Source organism: Papaver somniferum, unplaced genomic scaffold (assembly GCF_003573695.1).
Source record: "Papaver somniferum cultivar HN1 unplaced genomic scaffold, ASM357369v1 unplaced-scaffold_19, whole genome shotgun sequence".
NCBI classification, from domain to species: domain Eukaryota; kingdom Viridiplantae; phylum Streptophyta; class Magnoliopsida; order Ranunculales; family Papaveraceae; genus Papaver; species Papaver somniferum.
In genome coordinates, this window is record NW_020628818.1 from 12926504 (window position 1) to 12949522 (window position 23019).

The 23019-nt window shown below is 35.2% G+C and overlaps 2 protein-coding genes across 5 annotated transcripts; one reads left to right on the forward strand and one right to left on the reverse strand.

The window, feature by feature from the left end:
- Positions 1-7625: 7625 nt before the first annotated feature.
- LOC113338820 (GDSL esterase/lipase At5g03810-like) lies at positions 7626-9449 on the forward strand. Its single transcript, XM_026584206.1, has 5 exons — positions 7626-7932; positions 8048-8178; positions 8252-8485; positions 8577-8835; positions 9108-9449. Exons 1-5 carry the CDS (start codon positions 7689-7691, stop codon positions 9302-9304), a joined length of 1065 nt encoding a protein of 354 aa, XP_026439991.1. The 5' UTR covers positions 7626-7688; the 3' UTR covers positions 9305-9449.
- Positions 9450-9566: 117 nt separating this feature from the next.
- LOC113338817 (E3 ubiquitin-protein ligase UPL7-like) lies at positions 9567-15216 on the reverse strand. Of its 4 annotated transcripts, XM_026584204.1 has the most exons (14): positions 15084-15216; positions 14865-14987; positions 14525-14771; positions 13813-14405; positions 12394-13389; positions 11958-12289; positions 11474-11752; positions 11102-11354; positions 10852-11022; positions 10677-10769; positions 10424-10531; positions 10134-10250; positions 9926-10015; positions 9567-9831 (listed from the first exon to the last, which is right to left on the reverse strand). In XM_026584204.1, exons 1-14 carry the CDS (start codon positions 15105-15107, stop codon positions 9748-9750), a joined length of 3510 nt encoding a protein of 1169 aa, XP_026439989.1. In that variant the 5' UTR covers positions 15108-15216; the 3' UTR covers positions 9567-9747. The 4 variants fall into 4 exon arrangements, 1 of the variants encoding a protein (XP_026439989.1); XR_003354862.1 differs by lacking the exons at positions 9567-9831; positions 9926-10015; positions 10134-10250 and having other exon boundaries at positions 10492-10531; positions 10892-11022; XR_003354864.1 differs by lacking the exons at positions 9567-9831; positions 9926-10015; positions 10134-10250; positions 10424-10531 and having other exon boundaries at positions 10892-11022; positions 11112-11354.
- Between the last annotated feature and the right edge of the window lie 7803 nt (positions 15217-23019).

Below are 23019 nucleotides of genomic sequence, written 5' to 3' on the forward strand. Positions count from 1 at the left end.
TTCAACCATGTTGTAAGTTATTTGAGTCATTCCTTCTTGAATCACTCGATTCAAACCTTCGATAAACCTTGCTACAAGTTGTTCTTCACTTTCGTTAAGTTCATTACGTGCTATCAAGCTGTAAAATTCAGAGACATACTCTTCTACTAACCTTGCACCTTGTCGACAAGTTTGAAGCTTAATAAAAAGTTGTTGTTTGTAGTCTCTTGGCAAGAACTTATCTCTTCTGAGTTCCTTCATTCTTCTCCATGACTTTACTGGTGGTTTAACAAAATTCTTGCAATCTTCACCCACCTTAGACCACCATGCAGCAGCTCCTCCCTTGAGTTTGTAAGCAACTAGTTTCACCTGAATTCGTTCTGGTATATCCATAAAGTCGAAAAAAAATATTCAACTTCATAAAACCAGTCTGGTAACTCTTCTATTTTGAACCTACCACTGAACGTAGGAAAATCATCCTTCAGTTTGTAATCAGGTAGAGATCCAAGAGTTTTGATTTGTTCATGTACGTCTTTCTCCAGCCCAATCACTTCCTAGATATTCTTCAGCATCATCTTCACTACTGCTAAATTGAGGGTTAGCAAATTTCTGGTGATAGCTGCCTCTTTGATACTGTCTAGTATGATGATTTTTTTTAACTCCTTCTGTGGTATGGATGTCACGGGTGGAATTAGATTTCTTTTCTTCTCTTGAAGCATACTTTGATCTTGAATGTTTTCCTTCTTCTTGTGAGTTATTTTCGTTGTCAGAAATTTCTTCTTTTCCTGATTTTCTTCCACCATCAGAATTTTCTTTGAGATTCATCTTATTTTGCATATCTTCTAAGATGCTTTGTATACTTGCAACATTCTTTTCAAGTTGATCTAATCTATCTATAGCTTTTGCAAACTCTGCTCTTGTGATTTGGTCACCCATAGAAACTAACTAAAGAACCTTCTTCTTATATATATATATATATATATATATATATATTAGGGTTTGAATTGCAAAAGCGAATTGAGGATCTGTTTTGAGATAAGAATCTCAAAACGCTGGCTCGATGCCACTTAATGTAGCACTTGTAAGAAGAAAGCAAAGCGGAGTTTGCTTGAGATGAGAATTGACGAAAGAGGTGAGAAAACAGATGAAAGTAAACAAGGTTTGCTGAGAAAAGATAATAGATGACTCAAACTGAGTTATATTGAATAATTTGATAATAATAATTGTATCTCGATAAACAAAAGAAGCATGTATATATAGGCGTAAGTAAAAGACTAAAAAGAGAGAAATATCAAAAGACTAACATAGGAAATGCTTAACTTGATAAACAAGTTGATAAGATTCTAGAAGAACTAGAGATGTTCTACATCAGTCCCTCCCTCTTGAAATAACTCGTCCACGAGTTGCTCAAATGTCTCCATGAAAAGTAAAAATCTCTTGAACATTGAAAATGTTAGAGATATTCCAATCGGAAGGAAGATCAATTATATAAGCATTATCATTTATCTTTTTCAAAATCTTGAAAGGACCATATTTCTTCATCTTAGTCTTATTGTATGTACCTGTAGGGAAACGTTCTTTACGCAGATGAATCATAACCAAATCTCCCTTTTGAAAAATTTAAAGTCTCCTGTGTTGATCTGCAGTTTCTTTATATTTGGCATTAGAAACTTCAAGTTTTGTTTTCACTTCTTGATGAATCTGAACAGCTTTGTCTACCATCTTATCAGCTTGAACATTAGCCCTTTAAACCTTTGGTATAACCACTAAATCAAGTACATGATTTGGTAATTTAGAATAAAAAATCTCGAATGGTGTTTTACCTGTTGATCGATTAATAAAAGTATTGAACGCAAACTCCATGTGAGACAGTAAAACATCCCATTGTTTTTCTTTGTTGTCAGTTATCTTCGCTCGAATCAAATTCCCAAGTGAACGATTAACAACCTTTGTTTGTCCATCAGTCTGCGGATGAGCAGTTGTACTATACTGCAGTTTAGTACCGAGTCTCATCCAAAGAGATTTCCAAAATTAGCTTAAGAATTTAGTGTCTCTGTCAGACGTTATTGTTTTAGGTACACCATGTAGACGTACTATTTCCTTGAAGAACAAATAAGCTACGTTTGAAGCATCTGTCGTTTTCTTACATGCAACAAAATGTGTCATCTTGGAATATCTATTCACGACAACCATAATAGAATCGTTCCCTCTAGATGTACGAGGTAATCCCAAAATAAAATCCATGCTAACATCAACCCAAGGAGCTTCATGAATGGGTAAAGGAGTATAAAGACCAATGTTTTGAATCGTACCTTTAGAACGCTGACAAACCATGCACTTTTGAACAAATTTCTGTACATCTCGTTTTAATGAAGGACAAAAATATATTTCTTCAACCAAGGAAATTGTCTTATCTTTACCAAAATGACCACCAAGACTACTGCCATGTAGTTCTTGAGTTAACTGAAGTCGCAATGAACCTTGAGGAATACATAGTCGATTATCCTTACAAAGAAAAGCATCTTGTATCAAAAATCCAGCTTCTCCACCATTTTTTGTTCCGCAGGTTTTCCAAATATCTTTAAAGTCTTCATCATCTGGATAAACTTCTTTGATAAAATCAAAAGCTACACTTTCGTTATTAAGAGTAACAAGAAGATGAGTACGTCGACTTAAAGCATCAGCGACTGTATTTAACTTCTCACTTTTATGTCGAATAGAGAATGTGTATTGATTGATGGTGGATAACCATCTATCATGCATTCTGTTCACCTTAGCTGATGTCTGAAGGTACTTCAAAGCTTGGTGATCTGTATTGACCACAAATTCTTTATGTACAAGATAAGGATGCCACTGCTTTAAAGCTTGAACTAAAGCAATCAATTCAAGTTCATATGTAGACCATTTTTTTCTTGTATCAGAATTCTTCTCACTATGATATGCCACGGGATGTCCCTCTTGAGATAAAACAACACCAATGCCAACTATTGAAGCATCACAATCGATTTCAAAAGTCTTGTTAAAATCGGGCATGGAAAGTATAAGTGTGGTGCATAACTTTTCTTTTGGAATATTGAAACTATTGTCAGCTTCTTCTGTCCAAAAAAATTTCTCTCCCTTTAAGCAATCTGTGAGGCCAGCAGCAATCGAACTAAAATTCTTCACAAAACGCCTATAAAATGATGTTAAGCCATGAAAACTTCTAACATCCTTCATACATGTTAGTGTAGGCCATTTAATTGCTTTAACCTTAGTTTCATCAACTGCAATACCGGCATCAGAAATAACATAACCCAAGAAAGTGACTTTGCTTGAAAGAAACGTACACTTCTTAAGATTTGCATAAAACATATTGTCAGCAAGTACTTCGAAAACCTTAGATAGATGTATAAGGTGTTCATCTTCACTATGACTGTAGATTAAGATATCCTCGAAATAAACGATAAAAAATGTCCAAGAAAGGGTTGTAGTACCTGATTCATTAGACGCATGAAAGTACTAGGAGCATTAGATAAGCCGAAAGACATTACTAGCCATTCATACAATCCTTCTTGAGTCTTCAAAGTAGTTTTCCATTCATCACCAATACGTATGCGAATCTGATGATATCCACTTCTTAAATCAAGTTTAGTGAAAACTTTTGCACCTACTAACATATAAATCATGTCATCAAGCCGAGGGATAGGAAATCGATGAGGAATAGTGATTTTATTAATAGCTCTGTAGTCGATGCACATCCTCCATCCACCATCTTTCTTGCTTACTAAAAAGGATGGACTCGAACAAGGGCTCTTACTAAGCCTTATTAGACCCTTTTGTAATAATTCATTTACCTTTCCTCGAAGAATGTCATGCTCAGTAAGGCTTAAACGGTTATGAGCAATATTTGGTAAATAAGATCCGGGAATTAAATAAATTTGGTGTTGTAGATCTCTCAATGGAGGCAAGGAAGTAGGTAATTCATCAGGAAATAAACTCTTGCATTGTATAAGCAATGGTTGTACCTTTTTTGGAATGTCCACTTCATGTTTAAGGGCTTCATGAGAACTTAGCGTATGAGAATGTAGAGACTTAACTATAGAGGCCACTATGACACTAGTTTTTCCATCACTGTGTTTTTTTTAAATAGCTACAGTTTTGGAAGGAACCAAAATTTTATTTTTCCCATCTTTATAAAAGGTATACGTGTTCTCAAAACAGTTATGAACTGCACGTATATCATAGTTCCATGGTCTTCCAAGAAGTAAATGTGTTGCATTCATATTGATCACGTCACATAAGACTTCATCTTCATACCCAATGAATGAAGACTTAACAAGACACTTATGTGTAATATCTTGAGAAGAAGAATTATTTCCCCAACCAACAGAATAGGGTTGAGGATCTGGAATCATTGGTAAACCCAAATTCTTAACTACATCAGCTGCAATGTAGTTATCCATACTACCACTGTCTATAATCATGTCAACTATTTTTCCACCAAGGGAACATTTAGTCCTAAAAGTACTATCACGCTGAGAATGAGAAGGTTCAGAAAGTAGTAATGGTCGTATCACACCAATGTAATGATCTCCATACATCTTTCCAACTTCATCTGCTTCAATAGTCTCGTCAACATCAAATTCTTCCGACTCCTGTGTAGTATCATTAACCAAACCATTGTATTTGTGTAAATCCTCTTGACTACCTTGTACCAAACCATGAACTCTACGACATTGTGAAGAAGTGTGACCTGGTAATTGACATTTATTACATTTTTCTCCTCTAAATTTAGCATAGGGATTCAAGTTTTTTTGTGGAAGAGGAAAAGATGTTTGTTTTTTATTTGGGAAACGGGTATTTGAGGTGTTACTTGGTATGGAAGTAACAGACTGGGATTATTGTACGGACTGAAATTCAGCTGGAATAGGAAGAATAGGTGAAGTATTCTTTGGTGTACGAGAATTAGTAAAATTGGTAGATCGAAATTGTTGTCCACTAGGGATATCATCTTGATAAGAAGAGCTCTCACTGTAATTATTGTATGAAGAAGAGGTTTTGAAGTTACCTTGATATTTTGGATTTTGTTTAAGAGGAAATCTTGCAGAACTAAGAACTTATCGTTCGATCTTAATGGCCTGTTGAATTGCTTCAACCATGTTGTAAGTTATTTGAGTCATTCCTTCTTGAATCACTCGATTCAAACCTTCGATAAACCTTGCTACAAGTTGTTCTTCACTTTCGTTAAGTTCATTACGTGCTATCAAGTTGTAAAATTCAGAGACATACTCTTCTACTAACTTTGCACCTTATCGACAAGTTTGAAGCTTAATAAAAAGTTGTTGTTTGTAGTCTCTTGGCAAGAACTTATCTCTTATGAGTTCCTTCATTCTTCTCCATGACTTTACTGGTGGTTTACTAAAATTCTTGCAATCTTCACCCACCTTAGACCACCATGCAGCAGCTCCTCCCTTGAGTTTGTAAGCAACTAGTTTCACCTGAATTCGTTCTGGTACATCCATAAAGTCGAAAAAAATATTCAACTTCATAAAACCAGTCTGGTAACTCTTCTATTTTGAACCTACCACTGAACGTAGGAAAATCAGCCTTCAGTTTGTAATCAGGTAGAGATCCAAGAGTTTTGATTTGTTCATGTACGTCTTTCTCCAGCCCAATCACTTCCTAGATATTCTTCAGCATCATCTTCACTACTGCTAAATTGAGGGTTAGCAAATTTCTGGTGATAGCTGTCTCTTTGATACTGTCTAGTATGATGATTTTTTTTTAACTCCTTCTGTGGTATGGATGTCACGGGTGGAATTAGATTTCTTTTCTTCTCTTGAATCATACTTTGATCTTGAATGTTTTCCTTCTTCCTGTGAGTTATTTTCATTGTCAGAAATTTCTTCTTTTCCTGATTTTCTTCCACCATCAGAATTTTCTTTGAGATTCATCTTCTTTTGCATATCTTCTAAGATGCTTTGTATACTTGCAACATTCTTGTCAAGTTGATCTAATCTATCTATAGATTTTGCAAACTCTGCTCTTGTGATTTGGTCACCCATAGAAACTAACTAAAGAACCTTCTTCTTTTATATATATATATATATATATATATATATATATATATATATATATATATATATACATATTAGGGTTTGAATTGCAGAAGCGAATTGAGGATATGTTTTGAGATAAGAATCTCAAAACGCTGGCTCGATGCCACTTAATGTAGCACTTGTAAGAAGAAAGTAAAGCAGAGTTTGCTTGAGATGAGAATAGACGAAAGAGGTGAGAAAACAGATGAAAGTAAACAAGGTTTGCTGAGAAAAGATAATAGATGACTCAAACTGAGTTATATTGAATAATTTGATAATAATAATTGTACCTCAATAAATGAAAGAAGCCTGTATATATAGGCGTAAGTAAAAGACTAAAAAGAGAAAGACTCTAAAAATAGAAATCTTTAAAGACTAAAACAGGAAGTGCTTAACTTGATAAACAAGTTGAGAAGATTCTAGAAGAACTAGAGATGTTCTACATCAGGGTGGGACTTGGGTTGGTTGGGCGGGTTAGAAGGCTTGGCCATGGCAGACCCGAGCTAGGAATCATTTGCCCAGATTGCCCGTCGAACCCGTGGAACCCATGGAAATACTGCCCAAGTTCGCCCAAGTTATGTTCTTCGGGTTCCTCGGATTGGCCCAAGTTTCGCTAGACATATGAGTTTGGTAATATGATAATAACAAATTTTAGTAATAATAAGATTTAATTGCTATATTTATCTTAAATTTCCAATTAACTGAAGATTATTTACAATAATATAATTTTTTTCCATATTGAATGATTAATGAGATAGATATAATTTATATTTTCATTATTATATTTGAAGATGTAATATTTAAAATTACTCTAAATAGATAATAATACCAATTATAAAAATAATTTTATATAATTATTTCGTAGTTCTTCGGGTTGGGCGGGTTGCTTGGGTAAAAATATTTGTGCCCATGCTTGCCCAAATTTAACTCGGGTTTATAAAATCTATGTCCAAACTTGCCCAAAGTTTTTAAATACATTGTCCATGCCCCGCCCAACGTTCGGGTTGGGTATGGGTTGGGTGGGTTGACCCAACCCAAATCCCACCCCTAGCTAGAAGTAAAAAGGTAACCTTTTTGTGAAGCAAAGTATTCTTGCTTTTGACTTTTGGATTGACTTCTGCTTCTGGAAAAGCAGAAGCACTTCTACTTCTGGTATCCAAACACGTTATGGACTTTCCCGGAATATATGCAGACAATATGGTTGCAGTACTGTATACTTTCCCGGAGTATTTCTTTTTTTTTTTTTTTTTTTGATCCAACAGCCGGCAGTACTGTAATCCTTGCTGCACCATTGCATAACAGCTCAAAGGCTTTCTTTATGGAAACACGCCAACTTGGATAATGAAGGTGCATAAATTGTGATTTTCACCTTTTTCTTTTGAAGTGTGTCACTGCATGGGGTTTTCTGAGTTATCATAAAAGATTTCTTTCAAACTTGGACAAAAATGTAAACATTTTCAGTTAAACTAAAGGTTGAAACTTAGTAGCTTTACGATGCACAAGACATGTTTTCATCACCTTAAAATCAGCAGATGTTAAGGAACTCTTTATTCTTGTGGAATAAAAACCCGTTGCTCCTTGACCTTCATTCATTCTCAGTTCTTCCTTTTTCTCGTCGAAAAATTCCTAAATATGGGTGGACCTTTAAGAAATCTCATGGTTACTTCTGTTTTTGTTGTTATGATCTTCACCTTAGCTAATGGAGATGCTCTTGTACCTGCACTATACATCTTTGGAGACTCAGTAGTTGATGTGGGCAACAACAACAACCGTACAACTCTTATTAAAGCCAATTTCTATCCGTATGGGAGAGATTTTGTAACTCATAAACCTACAGGAAGATTCTGCAATGGAAAGTTAGCTACAGACTTCACCGGTATTGCAAACAGATTTCATTTTCATCTTTTATTTGCATCGTTGTCTCGACCATCTTCTTCGTCTTTGTAGTTCACTGACGGATTTTGTTGTTTTCATGCAATTGTTTAACTCAGCTGAGAACTTGGGTTTTACTACATACCCGCCAGCTTACTTCAGTCCAGAAGCTAAAGGGAGTAACATACTGACTGGTGTTAACTTTGCCTCTGCTGCATCTGGTCTATTCGATAGAACGTCACGATTATATGTAAACCATTACTCTTCTCAAACGTTGTATGAATTAGTATTGTTTTTTTTCTGATTCGTTTGCTTCACTGTAGCGTGCTATTGCATTGCCCGAACAACTGGAGAACTACAAGGATTATCAGAAGACATTGGTAAGAATGGTAGGAAAATCTAATGCTACGTCGATCATCTCCGGTTCCATCTACCTTCTCAGTGCTGGGAGTAGTGACTTTGTTCAAAATTACTACATAAATCCTCTTCTCAATGGACCGTACACACCGGATCAATACTCAGACATGCTCATGAACTCTTTCTCTACTTTCGTCCAGGTTTCTTCTCTCATTGAACACTCGGACATAACCTAATTGGCTGATCTGGCAGCAGACGGTTATCTAATCTTTGAATGACATTTTGTGACAGAATCTGTACAAATTGGGAGCAAGGAAGATTGGGGTAACATCCTTACCACCACTGGGATGTCTGCCAGCAGCAATTACGTTATTTGGTACTTTAGGGAGTAGCCAATGTGTGCCAAGGCTAAACAGGGATGCAACTGCTTTCAACAATAAGCTAAATTCCACAGCTATAGCATTACAGAGCAGACTCCCTGGCCTTGTTATGGTCGTGTTTGATATATACACCCCTCTCTACAGCTTCGTTACAAGGCCTACTGATAATGGTAAGTCTGACATGAATAAAAATCCACCTTGTTACCAAAATTTAGCAATCTGGAGCAACATTTAGACTACTCAACTAATTCAGCTCACTAGGATACTGGCAACTATGTTGTGTGAGGCGCGAGGCGAGGGCGACCAGAAAAATAAAAATAAAACTGATGGCTCACAATTTTTACGCCTTGCCTTTCACACCATAGATTGGCAACACAAATCCAATTTATTTCCTGCAACTTTACATAGTAATGATGATGTGTGGGTATTCACCACGTTACAGGGTTCTTCGAGGCCAGGAAAGCTTGTTGTGGGACAGGAACACTCGAGACAGCATTCCTTTGCAATGATAGGTCTGTCGGAACTTGCATGAATGCAACAGAGTATGTGTTTTGGGATGGATTCCATCCATCTGAAGCTGCAAACAAGATGTTAGCTGATGTACTCCTCCTCCAGGGAATCCCCCTCATCTCCGGCTAAACACTGATATCACACAGAGTCATTGTTGTTGCTAGATGTAAACAAGTTCTTAGAAGTACATAGGGTTGCTGCTAATCAGAGTTATGTTTCCATAATGTAATGAGTTGTGTATGCTTCCATGTAGTTGGATAAGGTCGTCAAGAATTACACCACTTGTTTAATTATGTTAAGTTCTAATAAAACAATACCAAGAATGCTTGCTCAAACCAAGAATATTAAATTTAAAATAAAAACACAACTAGTTTTTACTTGACACATGCACTAAGCAACTAAAAAACTGGGGTAACCCTGAAGCATGGAATAGATTCTCTTTGTTCATTATAGTAGTAAACAATTAGGTTTCTGCTATACACAAGATTACAACCTCAAATTCAGATTGGCTTACTTACAAGGTTAGATAACTAGAAAGCTTACAGAATTTCCACAAGTGTATACCTCATATTTTAAGAGAGCTCGAATCCTGCATTTGAATTTATTGCATAAAGAAGCTTTGACCTCAGAGTACTCGCCCGTTTATATGTAGGAAGCTGTATATTTTCAAAACAAATTAAAAAAAATCAGAGTTTTGTGTTTGTTATCTGAAGATAAAGCACATGTGGTCATTTTGTCAATGTTTGATACCTTCAGCGTGTTATAGCATGTAGAGGCTGAAGGAAGTCTGTCCACATCCTGACCTCCAAAGGATGCCCAAAGAGGAACATCACACACAACCTAACAAGTAAGAACAGATTCCTGTTTCAGCTCAAATTCTTTCCGAGTTCATTATTATACATAACAACATATGAACAGACCTGAAAAACTTGTAAATGAAAGCTAACTAACATCAGACCTTGTGAATAGTAAAGGTTGGTTGCAAGTGTTTAAATCCAAGTAAAGGAGCACGAGAACAACTTGTCACAAACTTTAGAAGCATACCCTGGTCCTTTGGCTCAAATCCTGCAATAACCTGCAACAGCAGAGGAAATACGATGAATGTTAAGGTCACCATCACCAACTCCCACAAAATCTAATAGCGGATAAGGGTATACAAACTTCTATATAGATTATTTTTGTTGTTTCATGAAGCTCAAAAGTCAAAGTCCTGGCTAAAAGAAATTTTACAAATTGTTAGGCAACTACCTCCCAGAAAATTTTAACCGTTCGACTTGCGTCAGAATAGCCGCCAGTGTACCTCGTGTTTTCTCTTAAATCATCAATGTCGATGTCATGGCTTCCACCTGAAAGCAGCTGCATAAGGTAAAACCACAAGTTAGTAAATAGCAGTAAAAATGTGCACAGCCTTAAAATATTTGTTTCTAATCAAAAGCAACATTTCTTTACTTGGTAGAGACAAATTATTTGAACATGAACGATTAGATATATGGAAACATACCTGATTGAATTCACTAGCATTAAATATATTCAACCAAGATGGTGATATAATGTCTATCATGCCTCTATAAAATGCATTTGCCAAAGGTATCATCTGCAGATCAATATGAATTTGTAAGAGAATACACAAAATTAGACATAAATGTAGCTAGCATACCAAAAACTAAATTCCATACATGCCGATTGAGTTTATAGTCAGCAATGGCATGAACATACTGCAACTTATTCTCATTTGTCACCGCCATGTCTTTCCCACCAGGTTTAAGCTCAGTGACAACATGTTTTCCAACTATTTCCTCTGTAACTGTGAAGTCCAATGACAGGTCCTTGACATCACCATCATAATGCTGTAGATAAGATGTTTAACTCAGGTCAATAAGGGACAGCATGAAGACACAACAAGAACAATATTCAAAAACAACTTACCTTGACGTACATAAGATTCCTGTAGACTTCCGGATCAAGTGTTGACAATTCATCAACAAAACTATAGCGGCCTAAAATCTTTTGTACAAAAACAGGTGAGAAGGAATAATCCAACAAAATTCCTTCATAAAGCGCTTTTCCAACAACTCTGCCTAGGAACTCAATCATTTGCATACCATTATCTAGAAATCTTGCAGATGTATTTGGAATTAAATGTCTCTCTGAAGTTAACGTCTGAGAAAATATTCCATAACTTCAACAGGAAAAAAAAAAAAAAAGACAATTTATTAGTGGTGTCACATTTGGAATTCAAACCTAACAACATGGGAAAACGTTACGCATAGAATAAGCAAAGAGCTCATCCAAACTTACTCAGGGTCAAAAGCTGTTTTTGATATATCAGTTAGGAACTCTTTTGATAAACCACCATAGTCCAGGCCAGCCTCTGGCAAGCCACATTCACTGACAAAGGAAACATGAATACAGGACTTCAACCTTGACCCAAGGGAGTTTAACTGTTTAAATCCATCTTCAACAATATGACCACGGCGAATCACTATCTCTATCGATCCTGGACCAGGCCCCGCAACTTCACCAGCCATTCTTCTAGATACTTTGTCCAACTTAATAAATTCTCTGAACATCTGAACTCTGTCCATTAAATTAGAGATGTCAAAAAACAGCATAATAAGGCATGAACGGATAATGAAAGAACAAACACTATCGCATAGTCTAACATAGAGTTGAGCGACAGATCGCGTAGGCTAGCATATCTCATAGCAAGTTCATCCACAATTAGAAAGGCAGAGATGCACAATAACAAAAGCATACTAAATTACTTCTGAGATAACATTACCTTTCTTCAAATGGAAACACATGAGGGGTGGTAGTGATAGCAGAACCCATGCTTGGAATGGATAAAGCATCCTCAGACCTAGAATAAGCAGATATAGCTTCATGGGCTCTAGCAGCTGCTGCAATAGGGGGGCGACTATTTCTGGCCGGTGAGAGCCACAAAGAAGGCGGACAGAATTGGTGTCTGCAATCTCTTTCATACAACAAATGGAGGCATCTAACTGCAGCATCCATTAATGGTTTATTACGAAGGCTACCATGAGAAAACCCATTATACACCAAGGTATTAAGCACAGATGCGATCTTCCTTTGTTCCTCCAGCATGAACGGAACCTAGATCAATAAATCATGCTCAGAGATGAGCAGAGATAATACCACAAGAAAAGAAAAAAGAAAATGAGTGAATTTCTGGTGAAATCAAAATCCGACCAATATACCTGCTTTTCATAAAACTCTATGTCATCTAGTACTAACAGGAGATGAGAATATATCGCCGCAAAGAGATGTAGCAGACATGACATATCTCTTGAAAGACCTAGTGGGCCTTGCTTGAAAAGTTCAACATCCCATGTTTCACATGAGTCTCCCTCGAATTGGTTGAAACTCGGTGGTTCATAAACAGAGTGGCCATCCTCCACATCCCTAGCCGACTTTCCGGTGATCCTTTGCAGTGCATTCACCCACTTATTCCCTGAATCCTTTGAGGTCAATTTTAACTTTCTACCTGTATTTCCATCATTATTAACTCCGGTTTCGCTTGTGCAAGGTTTATCAGAAGTAGAACTGGGGCAGTTTTCTGGAAATATGGAGGCTTCGAGAGCTTTCCATAAATGAGTGAGAAATCCAGGAGTAAAAGACAGCGAGTTAAGGATAGGTAATGATCCACCCGCAGGGTTTAAGGATGAGAATATTCTCAGCATGTATGAATAGAAATACGCAACGTCAAGCAGTTCCAAGTTGCCTAGACAATCCAACTTCTGATTGGGAGGAGAAATACCAGTTTGCATAACTAGTGCATCCTTCTTGATGGATGATAGAAGTGTCACAAGATGCCACCGCTGATGAACTGACCTAAAAATGCCTAAGTATGGCAATTTTAACGATTCAAAACTTGTGTGACTCTTGGAAACAGCAGGCTGAATATTTTCTCCAGAAACAAAATCTTCTTGATATTCATGGTTCTCCACCTTCCTTATGCTACCAACATTATCAAGCACAGCCAATAAGTTTTCTGCAAAAATGCTAACAACACGAACATACACTGTGCAATCTAGGCCTGGAGAAAATTTCCCTGGACTTGAGGAGTTGTTCTGACACTCTGTTGCCAAATTTATTATGTTTGCAAGAGCCCAACCAGCATTTGGAATAAATCGGTGACAAGAAGCAGAATCATACAACTTTGACATTTTTGTGAAGATACTCTCCTTAGAGGTCTGCCGCCACCTGCCATAGTTTGATCAGCCTCGACATGTTTTGGATCAATGAAATGCAATCATGCCAATAGAATAGATGAACTGTTATCACACGATACAACATGGGAATTACACCTTCTACAGTAATAATAAAAGAAGAAGACTGATAAGATTAAGCATGAGTAATACCAAAGGCAGTTATAAATGCCTACAGAATAGTATCTTATGAAAAGTATTTTAAATTAAAAGCAATGCTGGAAGGCGGTGACTGAATCTTTCTTAAGTTGTCAATTTGATTAAGATTATGGGAACTACCGTCCATAAGTATTTTAAACTCCTACAGAACTCTACAGCTTTATTTATGAAGATTATATTATGTTTCATTTTTTGGTGCTCAGTACTTGAGATTTATAGTTAAACTTTAAATAATTAGATGATCCCTACCAGTAAAGTGCTGAGGCAAGGTGCGAACACAGACTGGTGCTTCAAAGCAGGCACGAGAATCGCTGGTAAACGTTGAACTAGACAAGGAACTGTAAGTAGAAAAACACAATGCTGCTCCACAACATCTTGCATTTCCAAGTACAAGGAATCATTTGAAAGTGATTTGCCAGCTTGAAAAGGTCGTAATGCCAATGTTATAGCACTTGCTATAATCAAGAAGTGATCACCTGTCTGCAGAGCCGAGCTTCCTTCCAAAGCAGCTTTCGTATCCAGTTTCATCAAATATTTCCTAATACTTCTATGAAGACCACTTCGCTCAGTTCCTATAAATTTGACTAAATGCTTTACAGCAATCTCTGCATCATTAACGCTTTCACTTTTGATGCATTTCCACCCTTTCAAATCAGTCAAGGCAACAACCACCCGCATTGCAAGTGAAGTAGCCACACAAGAGTCATCCCCCACAGGACACACTGGATCACATTCACCAAGCACAAACGACGATACAAAAATTATCTTCTTTGCTTGGTAATTCCACGTAGTTTTCTCCTCAAGGGTACCCGTAGCCAGAGAACAAAAATTCTTCTGAGATTCTACAATTTCAAAACAACTTAAGAATTCAGCACATGTTTCTCGATTCAGCACATGCATTACCAAGCAGAATCGCAGACTTTTAATGAAACTAGCCAATAATTTGAGATAGAGCATATACCAGTTGAGTCAATGCTTTGCAAGAGAATCTTAAAGCAAGTCAGAATACAATTCAAATTCCTGGCTTCTAAATGCTTTTGCGCAATAGATGAACGAGTTATAAAGAAAATATACGGTCTCAATAAACAACTCGATACCCATTCACCAGTAACCACAACATCAGGCTGGCAATTCACTACAGCTTCCTCCCATTCTTGCCGAATTTTGACAACCAATTTCTTTGTAACACTATAACCCCTCCATACTCTCTACAGAACAACAACAAAATCATAATCAATAATCACATTAGACCTAGAAAAATGAAATTTGGGGAAAAAATCAAAGAAAGAAATGATTACAACCTGAATGAAGAGAGAAGCAGAAGCAGCTTTACGAGTATAATTACGAAGCTCTCTTTCTTGTGTAACTTTTTCAAGAAGTGCTGCTCTTGTTATCTCTTTAGCACTTGCTCCCCTCAATGATACCTACAAAAACAACAGCAAAACACATGATCAGGCATAGAAATTGTGCCCTAAGTTTCTCAAATCTGTGAGACTGAAAGTACGAAAGAGAGAGATTACTTGATTATTCCGACGATCAGCCATCGAAATGAAATCGAAGAGAAAGAGATTTCAGGATTCTATGAGAATATATGATATTTGATTAAGTCATATAACCCTCCCCTCGGCCTTTTTTCGGAGAAAACTGTCGTCTTGTTTTGTTTTGTTGTATTCCACGACTTCAAAGGGAAAAATACGCTTTACTCCGAAATCCATCCATCCAGTTATTTAAAATATGTAAAATACACATATAATTTTTTTAATATAAAATTTAGTCCAAATATTTACGGTTTAATCCAAAGTGACTTATAATGATGTCAACAATTTTAAATAATAACAAAAAAATTAAAACCAATTTATCTTTGAAATCGTTTGTCCAAAATTCTCAAACTTTATATATTCGGAAAGCTCTTTCCGAGAGCTACAAAAAGAGTACCCATATGACTATATAATTCTCATTTCTTAGAAATCTTAGTTTGCATTGGTATACAAACATGTATATCTGTAAAAATCCAGAAACAAGACAAGATGCATCAGTTTGTACACCACATACAACTTGAATCGTCCATCTAAGCATCAATAACACTATCCATATTAAATATACATAACATGGAAACTCAAATGGATTTGAACCATCAACCTCCGCAAACCTCGTGATAGGCTTGGGCGCGCTACCATTTTGAGTGTATGAATCCTTAAGAATAAAAAATAAAAGGATCAACATGCATACAGTAACAAATTGATAACATGTGTACAGGTGTTCCAAAAACATGTATACCCATGTGTACTAGTCCATATCCAAGAACATAATCGACCAACATGTGTATAATTATGTGCACATTAACAATTATCAAGAACAAGTACAGTGTACAATAATGTAATATGAGTTTGCTAGATATCATATGAAACAAAAATAAAATAAGGTTCTACCGATAATAAAGATGTTTTATCCCAAAATAAACCTTTTGCAGACATTGCTAGCCCACCAAAGTCTAATAATCTTACTATTTCGTGCGCTCGGGAGACTTCACAAAGTGCTTTCTTGAACCATATTAGTCATAGCGTTCTAGAATATACTGGAATCAGATTCAATGGTGACTACTACTCTTGAGGGGTAAAACAAACTAAAGTCCAAACAAACCTAATCTAATTTGAACCATAATAGTCAGGACAAAGAAAAGAAAAAAAAAAGAAAGATAGACACAAAAAAGCTAATCATCAAGTAAGAAGGAATTTGATATCTCATTAATATCTAGAACATGTTCGTTGTTTTTCTCCACTTTCTTAAGCTCCCTCGAAAAGTACCTTTAACACATAGCAATTATGCTATTAAAATCATCTCATTATCTCAAAAAACAACAACTTAGAGTTTCATCAAGATTTTTTTTTAATATATTTTTGAGAGAGCACAATGATATACAATTATGTATACACTTACAGAAATCAAATATTCATACCCATAAAACATACCATATATTATTGACATAGCACAATGATGTACAACTATGTACATACCTACAAAAATCCAACAAATCCGACATTCATACCCACAAAAAAAATCATAAAATCATGAGAGAGTATAATGGTGTGCAACTATGTATACGCTTACAAAAATTCAGCACCTATACCAACAAAACATGCATATATTATTGAGATAGCACAGTGGTGTGCACTGATAGACGCATTTAAGTGTCTATTTTGTTCTCAATTTTCTGTATTGTTAGACTCGATTAAGTACTTATTGTGTTATTTTGTGTTCTTGTAGGAAATTTTAGAGAAATAAGCCCTTGCGGAGAAATGGGCTCAAAAAGCAGTGTTTTACACCCCAAAGAAATGTACCGTAGGCACCCCAGAAATGCACCGAAAGCGTCCCAGAAATGTCCCGGAGGAACCCAGAAAAATTACTATTTCCACCCCAATTACTATTCGCACCCCGGCACTCTGGATAAGGGGCACCTTCTTCAACAATTTGAATTTGTGTTTTGGCGGGAAATGAAGTTTTCAACTGGCAGAATTGTGATCGTCAAAATGAATGGGTTAGAGTGCGATTCAATCGCTCAAACTTGGTAGGAAGTTATGATTTATCCTAAGGAAGATAGTTTGTGTGTCGAATTTGATCGGAATTGGCTGGAAATATCGATTTGATTCTCGAGCTCAAAACAGAGCTACACGGACTGAACACACCCTGTACACGTTGTTGTGTGTGTTTTGGCTATGCATGGAAGTGATTAAGGGACGTTCGACGACTTACTAGGCGTGGGAGAGCTGAATTGGAGTGTGCATAACCAATTCTAACGTGTGACAGAGTTAATTTTGGAAATTTTCGTTATTATTGGCAGCCGAGAATATTTGGATTAAATGGAGAATATATGCAATCAATGGTCGGATTTTCGGCTCCAATTCACTATAAATACAAGGCAAAACAGTTTGGAAAAGGGTGTCGAGAGTTTTGGGAGCTAGGGAGAGCTAGAGAAGACGAAATCAGAGTTTAACAAAACTCTGTTGCTGCTGATGATGATGATGAAGAACACGAAGAACGGACCTGCCAGAGCAGTCGTTCTTCAACAGGGACAGCGACAGCGGAGTGTGGGTCGTAATATATTACAGCAATTCATATGTATCGTTCTTATGTGACGCTTCCTGTGGGTCGCACATTAGCTGTTTACACCATTTTCTCTTCTTCTCATCATTTGTAAACCATTTTTGAGCCATAATAAATTATTTTGAGAGCATTTTTACTATGATGAGATAATTCCCTCGTAACCAATGAAATGGAGGAAGCTATTCACGCAACATAAATGGGTAACTATTTCATTTAATTATATAATTCACCTAATCGCTGCTTTTGCAGAGTTTTAAATTATTTGAATGATTGTCTTAATTATTTGTTATTCAGTTTGATAGGTTATGCTTGGTTTAATATCTTGATAATCTATGCTTAAGGTTTACAAATAATGTTTGAGAATCTGTATGATTGATAGTGAATTAAAGATAAAAGAGGACTTAAGAACTGAATAGAGTTTTGAAATATTTATCACTCAATTTTGCATAATAGTGGAATCTAGTGTCTTGGTTACCTCTCGCACCCATTGTTAATAATTTTTTATATAATTTTATTAAACCTTTAAATTTAATCTTCACAAGTCCGAGAGTTTGAACCTCATTACTACAACCACGAAAAATCATTAATCATGCACCTATGTACACACCTATAAAAAAACAAACATCCATACCTATAAAACAAGTCATATATATTATTGAAATCTTACAATGGTGTACAACTATGTACACACCTAAAAAAACTCAACAAATTTAACATCCATACCAATAAAGAGTGAGCACAATGATGTATAACTATGTACACACTTATAAAAATCTATCATCTAACTATGACTATGCATACATTTTTGAGATAGCACAATGGTGTACAACTATGTACACACTTATTAAAAAATCTAACAAATCCAACATTCATACCCACAAAACAGGTGATATATATTATGAGATTATACAATGGTGTACAAACCTATAAACATCCAAGTCCACAAAATCATGAGGAAAATCAGGAATACCGCAGCAAATATATACCACAAAACATGCATATATTATTGAGATAGCACAATGGTGTACAAATATGTCACCTATAGAAAATCCAACACCTGTACACATTAGTGATTTCCCTAATTTTTGGTTTGTATACATCAATATAGTTCTGCAACTGTACAACTATTTACATTTAAATAATGAACATGTGGACAACTATGTACACCTATATAACAAAAAATGTGTGTACAACTATGTATACATTAATGCTTTCCCTAATTTCCCAGACTTTAAAATGAATAACATGTGCACAAATATATCCACCTAAATAATCAACACGCGTGCAAATATATAAACATTAATTATTCAAAAACAAAATGTGCACGAACTAGTAAAACAAGTGTTTAAAGTGTCGGTACATTGTAGAGATCCAGATAAGAACTCGGACTAGCGGTCTCTAGCGTTTGATAAGTCTCTCTAAATATATACATTTTAATATTTCAAAAAAAAAAAAAAGTGCACAAACAGTAATGGGCATTCTAAGCACTTGAAACTGAGTACATCCAAAAAAAACCAAAAAAAATGATGTCAAAGGTGCATCAGAGTATAATACTATTATGTATCATTATTAATCAACATGTGTACAGTTATGTACACATAAACAATCAACAGGTGTACATCTATGTACACATTAACAATCGACAGGTGTACAACTATGTACACATTAACAATCAACTGAAGCAGACTAGATTTTTCATTAACACAAAAAAACAAACAAGAATCAAAACTTTCAAATTAAAAAATGAAGATCAATACTCATTTTTTCAAATGTCCAAGTATAAATTTTTAACTAAAAATTAAAAGGTGACAAATTTGATAATTGCTGGAACAAATACCTTTCAATACCAGACACATTCCATAACTCCAATTATTTTCTAAAGATAACCAATGAGAGTGGGAAGGAGTTGATCAACCAACAATATCTCAACACATAACACACCAAATGATATAAACTAACTTTTCACAACATCCCTTGTTATGGGTACAATTAACTGAATCAAGACAAATTAGATGTTTTCAGCTAACCCAATTTAACAATAAAAGATTAATGTCACCAAAATGGAAAAACACACAAAAAATTAAAATAAAATCCTATATCCGGAACCATATGAAATGTATGAACAATGCCAACTCAACGACCATTATGTTCAAATGAAATGACGGTGGTATTTTTCATTTATTAAGTAGTACTTACCTTCTAGAAGGGTCAAGGTCAACAAAGCATCCAAAGCATAAGACAGTCAAGCATGAACGGTAGATAAACTCTTTTTCAAATTAATCGCCCATGCTAATACTCGTATCAGAGTCGGTAGCACATTGACGAGGTCTGCATATCTAAGACTCAATACTCAACTCACTGCAGTGGCAAAAAATCCACAAATATTGTTATTGAACACATGATTTCAGAGATAAATGATGAATCATGACATCTGATTAATATAACACATCCTTCTTTTATAGTAGCTAATCTTGAGCTCAAAAAATCACAACAGAAAACCAAGACTTTTCCAAGACAATGGCTAGCTTAATGATGGCCAAGCAGGGCATACATAATCACATTTATGTATAAGAAAAATGGTACCTTTATAAGCATCTCCTTTATTAAACCAAATCAAACAAAAAATGTCCTAACAAACCTCAAGTAGAATTCAGGTGCCACATTTTAATTTTGAAAATACCAATGAATCTTACCAATCATAATTATCTAATACAAATCGGTGTACCAGCATATACACCTCGTATAAAAAGCACACACAAAAAAGTGCACTTTTATGTACACCGCGCATAACTGGTGTACAGGAAAATACACAATATACCTAGAACTGGATGAATCTCTTATCTTAAACTCATCTTTCTCCATGGCTTATCCGCATATCGGAACATAGTGTAAGAAGAGATAAATGAGTTAAAACAATAACTCAACAAATTCAATAATTGTAAAACAGGAAACCAAACCTTAAATGAGAGCGCAAATGTACAGTTATCTAACCTGTTTAGCCTGAGGGTCCACTACACAATACCTGGTCAAGTGTAAAACCTTGTTTGTCACGTCTTCCATTGAACTTGAAGACGTAACCCTTAAACTCCTGTAACACAAACAATTAAAATTTTCATTCCAAAACTACACAGGCATATATTCATAAAGTTAGTATCTCAAAGAATCAAGACCGAGAGTAATTGTTGATATATGCAATAATGGATCAATAAATATAGCAAACAACGTGATGCAAATAAATGTATAAAGAAGATACAGTCTAAAACTCCAATGAGGGAATTAGTTGTAATTAAAATTTCTGCCAGCGGTTTCATATAAATTTCCACAATTTTTGATTTAATAGTGGTTCCAAGAACCCTTATAGGCAAGAACGCAATATTTACATCAACTATATAAAATCCTAAAATGACTATATCATGCTAAGTTATTAATATTTTATAGGATCATTTACATCACGTTGCTCAATCTGTGGTGACGTGACACTACATATTCCATTCTACTTTATAAAATAGCATGGAGATTAAATGAAACCAAAAGCAATACACCATTTGCAAAGAAGGAGATTGGGCCAAGAAACCCGATTAGTGCATGCATTTCCAAAGTTTTAAGCTTGCTTAAAGTGTATACACAAACAAAGAAGAAAAACACAATCTACACAGACCAGGTTTGGTATTTCAATCCTTTGGAGGGAGATATGGCACCAGAAATGACTATGTAACTAACCAGAAATATGTAGCCAGTTACACATTTTATTTCTTTCGATCATTAGTGCTCAAGACTATCAAGTATAAACGATGCAACTACAAAATAAGATTAAAATCCATTTTGATAAATTTCAATTTACTGTATAATTACAAAAACATTACGACCAACTACCCATTTCAAACTTTGCATATCCTAGTTATCACCAGCACAGAGGGAAACTAAACATCATAGACCTGTGCATACAAAAATTTGACATCCAATATGTTCTGCTAGTTTATTAATGCGTGCTCAATCCCCAATTTACAAGCCAAGTATCATTATCAATTTGATGCTTCCAGTAAGAGGCACACAACTCACTTAAATTACACCTAACATAAACAAAATTACAGAAAATCCCACGAATGTTATCTCAATAATGTTGATTATCAAAATCAAAATTGCTCTAAAGGAGAAATAGAGTTTACATATTATGTTTTTTCCTTTTTGATTTTTACTATCCGGAGATCATATACATCCTTAAAACCCTAACCAAAACTCAATTGAATCGTAATCAACTATAATTATTCATACAAATTACTTAATTAACTTACAAATACTGGAAGTACGAAGTAATTTTCCGAAAATTCAGAATCATCAAACAAAGACTTACATAATCAAACTAATCCCTAAAAATTCCAGATTAGAAAATATATAATTTAGAATCACCTGAGATCTGGTATATATGTATCTATAGAGAGATCGGATATAACTAAGGTACGATGTACTAATATTTGTTGAAAAGCTTCGGACAATCGAGCTAGAATGAGATGAATAACTAAAACCTAAACTGTTTTTGCTGTGGAACTTCATCAGAGGATAACGAAGAAATGAATAAAAAAGATACTCCAGGAATTTTATACGAGGGTTAATTTTGTCATCAACAAAAATCATTCTGGATTGAATCGTTTACAAAAGGACTAACTCGTTTCAGATTGAGAAAATTTGGACCGAAGAGTACCAGGCTTGAGAGGAGTGGACTAGAGAGTCTAAAGCTCGTAAATTTTGGGACTAAACGTTAATTTAGGGTGTTTCAATGTTTGTGTGCTATCTTTGGCTAGGGTTGCCGGACACAAAACAAAGGGAAGAACAATGAGCTGCCAATGAGGTCAACCGAACATTAACATGTCAAACGCCTTACATTCATTGCTCAATTGGTTAGCAATTCAAAAACATTATGGATGTTGGGGAATACCCGTCTATGGCGTTTTTTTTCTTTTTTTTAATGGATTACTCATAATATTAAGTTTTAATGGATTACTCATAATATTAAGTTCATATACTGCATATGATTCAACTGATAATGATCTAAAATCAGCTTATTCTAAAATCATAAATTCATAAAAGAAAATTAATACGAGTAAAGAAAATATTTGGTCCATAAACGATCATCAATACTTTATTTACTTTTTAATTTATCGTTATTAAGCACCCTTCTCTGTGTTAACGGTCTCATAATTTACTTTATTTTTTTTTATTAACTTATAGATAATGTGTCTGATCATTACAAAGGAGTGAAATTGAATAAGAACAATCAAGAATCTGATAAATGAACACGAACGATTGAGAATTTAATAAATGAACGAATAACTTGGTTAAGTGGTGGAAATATCTTAT